The sequence below is a fragment of the Telmatherina bonti genome, assembly GCF_933228915.1.
Source record: "Telmatherina bonti genome assembly, chromosome: 17".
NCBI lineage: Eukaryota > Metazoa > Chordata > Actinopteri > Atheriniformes > Telmatherinidae > Telmatherina > Telmatherina bonti.
In genome coordinates, this window is record NC_136615.1 from 14783380 (window position 1) to 14795489 (window position 12110).

The 12110-nt window shown below is 38.1% G+C and overlaps 1 protein-coding gene across 1 annotated transcript in view; it reads left to right on the forward strand.

The window, feature by feature from the left end:
• Positions 1-11378, forward strand: part of LOC306768458 (potassium channel subfamily T member 2-like) — a 36351-nt gene extending 24973 nt beyond the window's left edge. The window contains exons 25-40 of the mRNA XM_079256827.1: positions 1932-2040; positions 2838-2987; positions 4113-4342; positions 4449-4665; positions 5006-5111; positions 5242-5414; positions 7530-7601; positions 7787-7921; positions 8088-8199; positions 8309-8410; positions 8624-8707; positions 8879-9007; positions 9188-9482; positions 9610-9672; positions 9753-9837; positions 11140-11378. Of these exons, the coding sequence (XP_079112953.1) occupies positions 1932-2040; positions 2838-2987; positions 4113-4342; positions 4449-4665; positions 5006-5111; positions 5242-5414; positions 7530-7601; positions 7787-7921; positions 8088-8199; positions 8309-8410; positions 8624-8707; positions 8879-9007; positions 9188-9482; positions 9610-9672; positions 9753-9837; positions 11140-11257 (2180 nt within the window). The 3' untranslated portion in view covers positions 11258-11378. The remainder of the gene's footprint in view (positions 1-1931; positions 2041-2837; positions 2988-4112; positions 4343-4448; positions 4666-5005; positions 5112-5241; positions 5415-7529; positions 7602-7786; positions 7922-8087; positions 8200-8308; positions 8411-8623; positions 8708-8878; positions 9008-9187; positions 9483-9609; positions 9673-9752; positions 9838-11139) is intronic.
• Positions 11379-12110: the final 732 nt, after the last annotated feature.

Here is a 12110-nt window from a genome sequence, read left to right on the forward strand (position 1 = left end):
TTAAGTTTGAATGCAGTGAACATTATTATGTGTTCATTGTTGCGTTTTTTTCATAACCACATTTAAACCACAAACATTTACTGAATAATGACCACATTTAGCTCCAGCAGTTCAGGCATTCAGTTTATTTATCAAACAAATAATTGTAACATGTAAAATGTACAACATAAGTCTGAAAATCATGCTGACATCTTATAAAGTAATGAAAAAAAGAAGCTAGTTATTAATATGGACCATTTTCAAACTGGGGGAGATTTAAACAGTAGCCTTTCTGTGTGAAGTTTGCATGTTCTCCCCATGTTTGCCTGGCTTCTCTCTGTGTACTCCAGCTTCCCCCCAACCCAAAGACATACATGTTAGGTTAATTGCTATGGTTAATTGATCCTTTCTCACATGTAAGTCACTTTAGATAAAAGTGTCCAAATGACTGGAGAATGAAAAAAGATGATCATATAACATGATTCAGGAATCAGTGGAACTGTTCGTGCTACATCACTCTGGCTCAGTAATTTGTGAAAAGTGATTCAGTTTTGAGGCAAAATCTTTTTACATTGTGAAAAAATAGGCAATTATCATACAGACATATACAACTTTTTCTCTTTGGTCCGTTTTGCTTTTTTAATTGAAGAAATGCTTGGTAGAAAAATATAACTCAATTCTGCAAATACAAAGTTTCTGTCCAATATTTAATATGTATAACTGAATGCATAATGCACATGCATTTGGTCTTCTCTAATAGCTTATCAATCACGAACCCTCTGTGTTTGTAACCAAAGTTTTAATGACTTACAAATCACCATTACAGGAATCAGTGATTCAGACCACTGAGTAAAACTGGTAAAATCCACTGGGTACACATGACTGGGTAGGCTAGTATAAAAGCTTTATGCTGGGGAATTTCCTTAAAATTTCAGGTTGAGAAATGAATGTGATCTTGTCTATTTGATTTGCACTTTTACTTACTTGTTTTCTTACTTCTTCCATCAATTTTCCTCTCACAAATAAGCATTTTAACATCTTTTGAAATTTCTTTAACCTAGGCAGCAATAATACAAATAGTCATAGCCAATATGTACAGGAGCATAAAAAAAAGTTATAATTTGAAAATCTTACCGTAAAAACATAAAAAGTATAATTTTGTCATGCGACAAATTTTATTTTAACATGAAACGTTTGGTAAATTAGACATTTCTCTGACCTACTGCATGCTGTTTTTCTTTTCAAAGACGTATCCGGTTTATATTCCATTATTTCCTCTACAAAACATTTAATGTTATAACATAATAAGTGTCACATTTTTGTAATAAACTATCACATTATAATGCGATATGTTTCATGTTTTTACAATAAAACTATTAAATTCAGCTTTTTTTATGTAGCACCACTTCAAAACAATGTCATCTGTATTTGATTCGAGCAAATTCATGATAAATAGCCCAGTTAAGGAAAACCAACAGATTTCATTGAAGCTTGACTTCCGTCCGATCTCCATCCTGACCACGCACGAGGCGACAAAAGACTATCATGTTATAATATGATAATGTCACAATATTTTTCATTATGGTTACAGTTCTACGCTTCTGTACATAGATCCAACAACAGAGAAGTAGAAGATCATGATTCATATGTAATTTAATAACCATGGTAATGCCGCTAGACCATCAGAAATCCAAGGTCTTTATAGTAATCACAGACTTTTTATCCTGTGTTTTGGTGATTGCAGATGTATTTTCTATTACTGCAGTGTGTTTTTGGGGAGTCTGAATTTTGAGTGTAATCTCTCTAAAATCTCCTTAAAAGAAAATACTACATGCCGACTGTGTTATGAAGAAGTTAAATCACTTTGAATCATTTGACATTTCAGTATAATTTGGAATGGGTTGTACCACCTCTATTATGCTCTGTAACTATTTCATCGTGCTCATTTCCAGATCATGTTGTGTGTGAGGAAGAGTTCAAATATGCCATGCTGGCTCTCAATTGTGTGTGCCCTGCCACTTCCACCTTGGTCACGCTCCTTGTACACACCTCACGTGGACGGTCAGTCATCTTCTGTATCCTCCTCAGTCTATTTGATTTCTCTTTGGTGTGAGTGTATGCAGTTTATTCGCATATTTCATGTCTGCTGAAGTATAGACAGATTCTTGGACCGATAAAAGTCTAAGTTTATTGAGACGCTCTGCAGGAAGTAAATAGAGCGCACCAATAGGCTGCATGCAAAGCGTTACATATATATATATTTTTAGAATTAGGTGTTCTCTGGAGGAGAGCTTGAAAAGCTCTCTGGCAGAAAATCGTTAATCACAGCATGCAAAAGATCACTTTTACAGCCAGTGGTTTATGGAAAAAGCTTGAAGGAAGAGTCAATACACTTCACCACTCACTGTGTTCTTGACATTTCTTCAGAAAGTAAGGCTTTGGTGGTGGGGTGTTTTTTTTTTTGTTTGTTTTGTTTAGTTTTTTTTCTTTTCTGCATTTAGTTACATTTGCTATACAATGTCGCAAATGTGAACATATTTTACAGTCTGTATGACCGTCTAAATATACTATATATACTCCATATAGTATATGTGTGTGTGGGTGTATTTGAGTGAACATGAGAGCATGTTAGAGCCAAGATGTATGACACAGATGGATCAGTCTGTCTGCTTTCACCAACTGACCCAGTGCAACCCCAAGGGTCAGAAGAGAAATAGAACTTCAGATGAAGAGCTTTCTATTTATAAATGATAAACATAAATAGATGTTAAAATGAGAGTTTTATTATTTCATCGTCATTTATTATTAAACATGTATTTGGTGTACTGATTTGTTTGTATTTTCTTTGAATGACACAGAGAAGGACAGCAGTCTCCCGAGCACTGGCAGAGGATGTATGGATGTTGCTCTGGCAACGAGGTCTACCACATCCGACTGTGTGACAGCAAGTTCTTTGGAGAGTATAATGGCAAAAGCTTCACATACGCCTCCTTTCATGCTCACAAGAAGTGAGTGCACCAAAGTATCTTTTTCAGATGCTGGAAAGCAGAAAATATATTCCAAATTTGCAGAAATTTACTGTCTGTTTGAGCAGGTGGCACCTTGAATAAGTAAAGCAGATATGATTTTATATTTTGTTTCCTTCTGTTCCATTTTTTTCTGAGCAAAACATCTAAAACACTTTAAATGATCCTTATGTTTAAATTATATCAAATGGTTTATTTGCTTACTTGTCAAGAGTTGAATGAGGATTGATGTGCTTTCATTACACAAGCAGAAAAACAGCTCACAAGTTATTAAACTGTACAAGTCAGGAAGTCATCACTGTTGGATCTCAGTCCATCTTCTTTGCTGTTTTTATGATCTTACCAGCTGACGAAAATTTTCGTTCCACTTTTATGTTCTGTCTTAAAACCTTCTATTTTTAACATTTTAAAAGAGAACAGGATAGACTGGCATGCACACAACATAAACCATTTATAAATGTGCAATGATAAGCACATACACAGTACTACACATTCAAACTGGTGGAACTTATATTCATGAGTAATTTGTGCAGCCCTGCAAAGCCATCATCGTTTCAGTTGTCAGGGTTTTACAGATCTAGAGCGTCGAGGAAGTCAGATTTCTCGCCATTTAGATTGGCTCTGGATGATCCATACATTTAGGTAAGATGAAGATTAGAAGAAGGAAGATGGTTTCACTGAGAGACGTTGGAGAAAGAAGGGCACATGTGACTGATTTAAATAGCAGGTCCATTTTATTCCAACAGTTCGGTCCCTTGGTCTTTCTTGGAGACTCACCAGCTGAATCAATTGTCATTGAAACACACATGTAGGAATATATGAGTTCTGCAACAGTGTTCATGTTGGTGAAACATGTCAAATTAACATCAACACTGATGCCAGAAGCATTGTTTTCAGCAGACCTTCACATTGCTTGTCCTTCATACCCTTGTTCTCTCCCATATGTTTTCGCTTCCAAGCCATCACCTTCAACAACTCCAATCACTTGCTTCCTCATATATCCCAGCCTTTACAGGTGTCATAATCGTGACATCAGCACAGACTCTCATCACCTGTCACTGGCTTTCTTCAGATGCTGTACGCTAACACCATGAATGTGATTTCCAGGTATGGTGTGTGTCTCATTGGTATAAAGAGAGAGGATAACAAGAGCATCCTGCTGAACCCTGGCCCACGCCACATCATGGCTGCCACAGATACCTGCTACTATATCAACATCACCAAAGAAGAGAACTCAGCCTTCATCTTCGGTCAGGAGGAGAGGAAGGGCCGTCCTGCCGGGGGAATCTACGATGGACCTTCACAGCTTCCTGTGCACAGTATAATTGCTAGCATGGGTGAGAAAGATTAAACATGTTGGTGGGATGAAACAGGTCAAGCAGGTGTTGACTAATAATATCCAGGTTTCACGTCGGATTTAAAACAGACTGCATGTGATTATAGGTACTGTAGCCATGGATCTTCAGAATACAAGTCCACCCGACATCTCAGGCGGTAAACTGCTCCCACCTACGGTTAATGGAACAGGCAATCGCAGACCGAGCATCGCTCCAGTACAGGAGATAGCTGACTCCACGTCAATCCTGCCATGTGACCTCCTCAGTGACCAATCAGAGGATGACTCTGTGTTTCCTGATGAAAAAGGCCACTCACCTACTGAGTAAGGACTAGTTGTGATTCCCAAACCTTTAAACTACTCATAGTTTGACCATAAATACAATATAATAAAGATTTTCTTTGGTAAAAGCTGCTGACATCAGTAGCTATACTTTAAAACTGCAATTTCTATATAACTTAATTTTATTTGTTTCTATTTTTGTGATCTTGATACCTGTAGATATTTTTTGACACAACACGTGATATTTTTGTAAACTTTTGTACATTTCATAAAAATGACACCTTCATGTTTTTCATACCCTCCAACCAGAAGGTATAAGCTGCAGTTTTTTTTTTTTTTTTTTATGAAATCTATCATTCATACTTTCTGGATTTGCTTTCAGGTATGTGAAATGTTATCCTCCTAACTCTCCATACATTGGAAGCTCGCCCACCTTATGCCATCTGTTGGCTGAAAAAGCGCCGTTTTGCTGCCTACGACTAGACCAGGTGGGCAGTCACTTTTCCTTTAACTTAGTCACTTAATTACACCTTGCTTCAATCTTTCCATCTCTCTTCTCTGCCCTTCACTTCATGAAAGCATTCTTAAAATGCCTCTGTTTCTCACTCCTTCTTGCAGGGGTGCAGGCACAACAGCTTTGAGGATGCAAAGGCTTACGGCTTTAAAAACAAGCTCATCATTGTATCAGCCGAGACTGCAGGGAATGGTCTCTATAACTTTATAGTGCCTCTCAGAGCTTATTACAGATCCAGGAAAGAGCTCAACCCTATTGTGTTGCTGCTGGATAACCCGTGAGTTTGTCTGCACACACATATACAGCAATGCATTGTTCCTCCATTTTTTTTTTCCAATGCAGGCTGTCACCATGTCACGCTGGGACACATTATGTATGTTGAAAGCTTGCGTCAGCGCAGCACTTATGACAAGGCTGTGGAGGTGGGACTCCTTTGTTAGTCTTGATGTTAGATTACCACTATTGCTCACAGTTACTGTGTTTTAGTGACAAAGAAAAATAAAAACTCTGCTCTCTGCACCTCCTGACAGTCACCATGGTAACTTACTTTGCCTTGAACCTGAATAATATATTCTGATAGAAGGAGAGAAAATGATTTCTTTGGTGTTCCACGTAAGCTTTCATTTACAGCCCCGATGTGTCCCTTTCCAGGCTCCACATGCTAGCTTTTTGGATTTTCATTGAAACATTAACTATTAACTGTGCCTTCATACAGTGGTCTGTCTTCCCTTCCCATCACTTCTGCGCACACAAACACCCACGCAAATGGATACGCAATTCAGGCACTTACGACAGCCTTGGGTCTGTAGTCAGCAGAACTGAACAGATGCATAACGAAACAACTCTCTCTCTGTGGCAGAGAAGGACAGACAGTAATAAAATCTCAGTCAGAGCATTCAGTAACAGATGGACTTATCCCTCAGCCTAAAATCACTTCACCCAGTGTGATAAAACTCCTGATGGCTCCTGAGGGTCTGGTACTTACAGTAATTTACAGTACTTAGAGTTGCACATCATCACATCAGACACATGTAATCCCTGAAGCAGCTGTGAACAGGTTTCTGTTTTTAGTGTTTAAGACATACGTCGTCGTGGGATAATCTTGTATCAATTTTGTATTTGCTGGATGCAGTTGCATAATAAATAAGGAAAAAGTTATATTAGGACAGTGACTCACCAAAACAGATTCAAGTCACAGTTAATGAGTTTTAACTTAATGTACAAACACTTGACTCTAAACAGAGTGAAATTTCAGATTTTTAATATGCACAGGAATTGTGGCAGCACAACTAATAAGAAAAAGAAAAAAATGTTCTGATTCACGTATGCATATGATCCCATTTCTAATTTTATGGGGATTTGCTGGCATTTACTATACAACACAAATTCAGGGTCAACTCTATGACTGCAAAGTGCTCAGGTCCTCTGGCTGCAACACAACATCCCTCCTCCACTACTGTGCTTGACCCTTGAAGCCACAGATGCAAATAGGACGCCTGGACACTCTGACATGTAATACTTGGTTTTTTGCAGGCTTATTTCACAGTCTGACCTTGAGATGAATTTACTGGTACATCCACTCCTCTAAAGATCATTCGCTTTCCTAAATGTTACTCACTTTTGAAGAATTCTTCTCATTGCTCCATATTGTTTGGAAACGACCTTCTAACTCTTCCGAGACAAATGGGTTGATGGCAATTGTTACTTCTTGTTTGATTAACAGCACCTGGCTGCTACTTACAATCTTCATTCCTGTGGAAAGACTGAGGTATACTTAGCTTTTAACACACATGTTTTGTAGAGACCAGATTAATATTTCCATTTTGTCCTGATAAGTACAAACTCAGAACTAAAAGAGGCTGTTTTTTTTTTCTCCCTTTTGCCTGACTAGATATGACTCTTTTTCAGGGGTTCCAATGCAATTAGATAAAAGCTATTTTGTTGGACACGTGTAGATTGTTTCTATTGATTTCAGATGGTAAAAGGTTGAGTTGTTTTCCAATAAGAAATTTGTGACCTCAAATCTGTTTGTGAGAACTGCATGTGGTCAAACAAGCTCTTAATGAAAGTGAAACAGACCAGCCTGAGAATGCAAAACTTTGAAAATCCAAAAAGATAGCAGGAGCAGTCGACAGTTTTGTTCATTACAAAGAAACAAAAAAATTCACTGATGAGATTGCTCACTTAAAAAGGTGTAGATGTCTGCTGTGGATGTGTGGAGAAAGTGTTCAAAGTCATTCAGAGGAAGGGCTTTTTTTGTCTTTTCCCAAAGCTTTCTTTGAGTACCTGACTTATGTTTTTTGAATTTGTTTATATAATTTTGGCTTCTTTTATGAAGACAACAATAGAAACAAAATGATCTATTTGTCTCTATCACACACTCTAACTGCAGGCCTGATAACCACTTCCTGGAGGCTATTTGCTGCTTCCCAATGGTATACTACATGGCTGGAACCATAGACAAGTAAGACTTCAAGATAACCCTCAGCTTTCATCATAATTGCATTCTCTATTACAGCTATTATTTCATTTAAATTTACTGAAGAGGAGTTCGTACCTTGCTTAATTTAATTAGATGTTCAATATGTTCCTGGCAAATTGGTGTGTGCTGTTACTATGATGTTTATTATGTGTGCTGCTGTGTTTTAGTCTGGACAATCTGCTACAGTGTGGTATTATCTATGCTGATAACTTGGTTGTTGTGGATAAAGAGAGTACCATGAGTGCTGAGGAGGACTACATGGCTGATGCTAAAACTATTGTCAATGTACAGACGATGTTCAGGTAGGTAATCCCTCCTGATCACTACCCCCACTGGACGGTGTGTTTAGATAGCAGTACTATTGAAAAGATTATTTGAAAGTCTGGTTATAAATTGTAATATTACATCTCACAATTTTTTTCCCTTTTCTTCTTTTTCTTTTTTGGTTTGTTCTTCTGTGACATTCAGGTTGTTTCCCAGCCTCAGTATCATCACAGAGCTTACTCATCCATCCAACATGAGGTTCATGCAGTTCAGGGCGAAGGACTGTTATTCACTAGCTCTCTCCAAGCTGGAGAAGGTCAGACAAAACCTCAAAGCTCACAATTAATTGTGTATCAGAAAAGACTTTTCCAATGAACAGTCAGAAATCAGCAGGCCATTTAATATTGTTGTGCCATCTCCCACAGAAAGAGCGTGACAAAGGCTCCAACTTAGCCTTCATGTTCCGCCTACCTTTCGCTGCAGGCAGAGTGTTCAGTATTAGCATGCTGGACACCCTCCTCTATCAGGTTGGTACAAAGCTGCAGAAAAACACAGCGCTTCAGATGACTCTTCTCAGAACCAGGTGAAAGAATGTGTCACAGCAGCAAGATGCATCTAAAGCAATAGAGCAGCCTTTTTTCTTTAATCATAAAGCACAAGTGCCCTCTTGTGTTCATTCACTGAAACCACTTCCTGCTTCCAACATGTTAAGCTAAGATTTTTCTGTGATTCTGTGTCAGTCTTTTGTAAAGGACTACATGATTCTTATTGCAAGGCTGCTGCTGGGACTGGACACCACTCCAGGATCAGGATACCTCTGTGGAGTGAGTCAGACAAAAGAAATGAGTCTGCAACCACATTATCTGTTCTAAACTATACTATACGATACGATAAGATACGATACGATACGATACGATACGATACGATACGATACGATACTGTACTGTACTGTACTGTACTGTATGAGTGTAGCTCTTTATCTCTGTCATCTCTAGATGAAAGTAACAGAAGAAGATCTTTGGATTGGCACTTATGGTAGATTGTTCCAGAAACTTTGCTCCTCTAGTGCTGAAATTCCTATTGGGCTCTATCGCACAGAATCCCACGTTTTTACTACTTCTGAGGTGAGAACCAGGAAGAAATTTTACTATATTTCTTTATTTTATACCTATTTACATATAATTAATTACACTAATACTGACTTATTAGACTCATTGGATTTTTTTCCTGAAATTTCACGATAAAAGAAAAAAACAGTTGATTCTCTGTAAAACATCTGAATTACTTGATGTCGCTCATATCAGTCCCAGGTGTCAGTCAGTGTTGATGATTGTGAAGATACAAAGGAGAGGGGAGATGAGTCTCGGAGCAATGACCAGTCAGACTACCCCCTTCGGAGGAAGAAGAGCATGCAGTGGGCCAGGCGTCTGAGTAAGAAAAGCGTGAGGTGGCAAGGAGGGAGTCGGGACTCGAGCAAAGACCACGCCCAACGTATTGCACAGCAGCGCCTCAACCTCTACAGGCGCTCTGAGAGGGAAGAGTTGTCCGAGCTGGTTCGCAACCGCATGAGGCACCTGGGTCTCCCCACTTCTGGATATGGTGAGAAGGGACTTAACTCACTGAAAATCAAATGTTCTGCCCCCCCAGGCCCCCGCCCCCTCTTTTTTTCCTCATAACTTAAAAGTCTTTTTTTGCTTTAAAATGTGTGTTTCCTCTCTGACTGCAGAAGATCTGACCAACCTGACAGCTAGTGATGTCATGAACAGAGTCAATCTAGGATACCTTCAAGGTGATGTTTTGATCTCATATTCAGTGATGTTTGAATACAAGGCTTTTATTGTGCTGACTGTGGGGGTGTTTCTATTTCAGATGAGCAGAATGATCACCAGAACACTCTGTCCTATGTCCTCATCAACCCTTCTCCTGACACACGGCTGGAGCTCAATGACATTGTGTAAGTATTACTACTTTATGATGCACCCAATGTGAGGAGGTTTATTCTATTTCATTCTGAAGTAACGCATACAACAGAAATGCGATGACATGAAAACCCAAAGGGTAGGTGCGGGGGCAACCTGTAAAGCAGGGCTACACAATACAGTCCTACAAGGACCACAGAACTGAGCAGCTCTGCTGTAAGGTGGATTTTTCATGTTTTTTAAATTTAATCCACCTACAACTCAAGGTTATGAAGTCCTACTTTAATTTAACCCATTCAGACCCAATGCAACTTGAGTCCTTTTACATAATCAAACTTGATAAAAATGGGAATGGGCCAGTGTTTTTTTAAGGAATTTGAGCAATTATACACAGAAATATTAATAAGCATAAAGTCAATGCCAATTACTTATTATAAAGACATGCTTTTCTGAGCAGTTTTTAAGTTATCCAAAACTTTCAGCTTTGAGAAAGATCTTTGAGAAGGATTTTTTTCTGGAGGATACATAAAGCATTTATGGATTAATGCAGTTTATATTTTATTTCTTTATTATTTATTGCTAAAATTACTGTGAGAAATGAAAATGGGGTAATGTAAGAATTATTGCTTTGCTTCTTTCCAATGCTCTGCAGTGTTAAATTTGAATTTAATGCCATTTTAATTAATTGTTTTGAGCTTTCTAGTCACAGATATTGAAGATAGTAAAGCAGTAAGTGTTGCTTTTCACCAGGCTTCCAATGGCTCTGCCATGCTTGTGACCCAGACTTGTGACTTACAGCAGCCTTTGCTTATTGATGTTGACAATGCAGCTAATAGCAGCATTTTAGTCCAAACCAAAGTTCCCTATGAGAGCAATAAAGTGTATCATAACCAAGATCTGAATCACTTTGCATCTGAAGAGCAAAATACTAATCTTTGTTGTGAATGGAGACCAAACAGACTGAAAAGAAGAAATTAAATTAAATAAAAATGTGGGTCACAACGTGGTCAGAAACCTTTGACCATGGCATTGGTGTACCACCCATGTAAATATTGCTTCAGACCCAAGCACTTCTCTCATCCATAGTGCTATAGGCAGGTAAATCCCCAGCAGAGCAAAGTATTCAACCATACAGCAAAAAGCTGCAGAAACAGCTCTCCCTAATACTCTATATTGCAGTTTTTTTTCAACAATACCAAAATTGTCAACATGAATAATACTACTGTTGTGTAACTTAAGCAACATGTTGTATCCATATAGAAAGCTGTTCCCTTTTAAAGATGTTGAGTTAAAATGAAAGGAATCCTCTGAGTGCAAACACTTTTGTTCTCTCTCAGGTACTTGATTCGTTCAGACCCTTTGGCACATGTTCCAGAGGAACCACCTGTTCACAGCAGCAGCCTGAAAAAGAAACACGAGTCCACCATAGACACCCGAGAGGACACCCAACTCTGATCCCACACTGCAGTCCACAGATGTATTATATTAGTGCCTACAGCTTGTCCGATGGCATATGATGTCATCTGTGACATTTTCATCCTCATGCTACAAACACTGTACATAAAAATAGTGCATTTATTTATTTTAGCCCTTTCAAATGGCTTGTCAGGGAAAAGTTAGCTGACAAATGGTAGTGCAAATACAGGTGGAGTGCTTCATTTGGTTAGAGTTACTGATTTGGCAAACAAAATATCTATGATCTCTGAAATCAGCCTCCTACGGTTCAATTTAAATATCAGTGTAATTTATTTTGGAACCTCAGTGTTTTTGACATCATATCTAAATTTCCATGGCCTTGCTGATATTTTACTTTTCACCATCAGTCCAATAAATTTAACATAACTTTTAGCACTAAGTGACTGAAAAGAAACACATGCATTAACATTTTGAAAGACTTTTTTGTAGCTAAACCTTAGAGGTTGTTTTTCAGTGGTGTTGAGGTCTAAGTAAGTCATGTATACATGCTGGTAGTTATTTATGTTTGCTGTACTTCATCTCTCTGGTTTCAGCACCACAAAAACTCAGTTAATCTCCTTGATATTCAGAATAGTTCCACAAAGAAAGTACTATTTAACTTCAATCACTGCTCGGTTAGAAGTTTGCTTATTTATCTCAGTGATTGTTTGAGTATCTGTATTTCTAGGAATTTTTGCATTTGTACATACAGTATTTTAATGTTGAATATATTTGTATTTTAGTTTTCTGTGCACATTAAAGTGCTATTAAATATTTTAAATCTGCGTAAGTGGTGTGATTATTTTACTTTAGCTGTGTGTCTCTAATCCATCCATCCATCCATTTTCTGCCG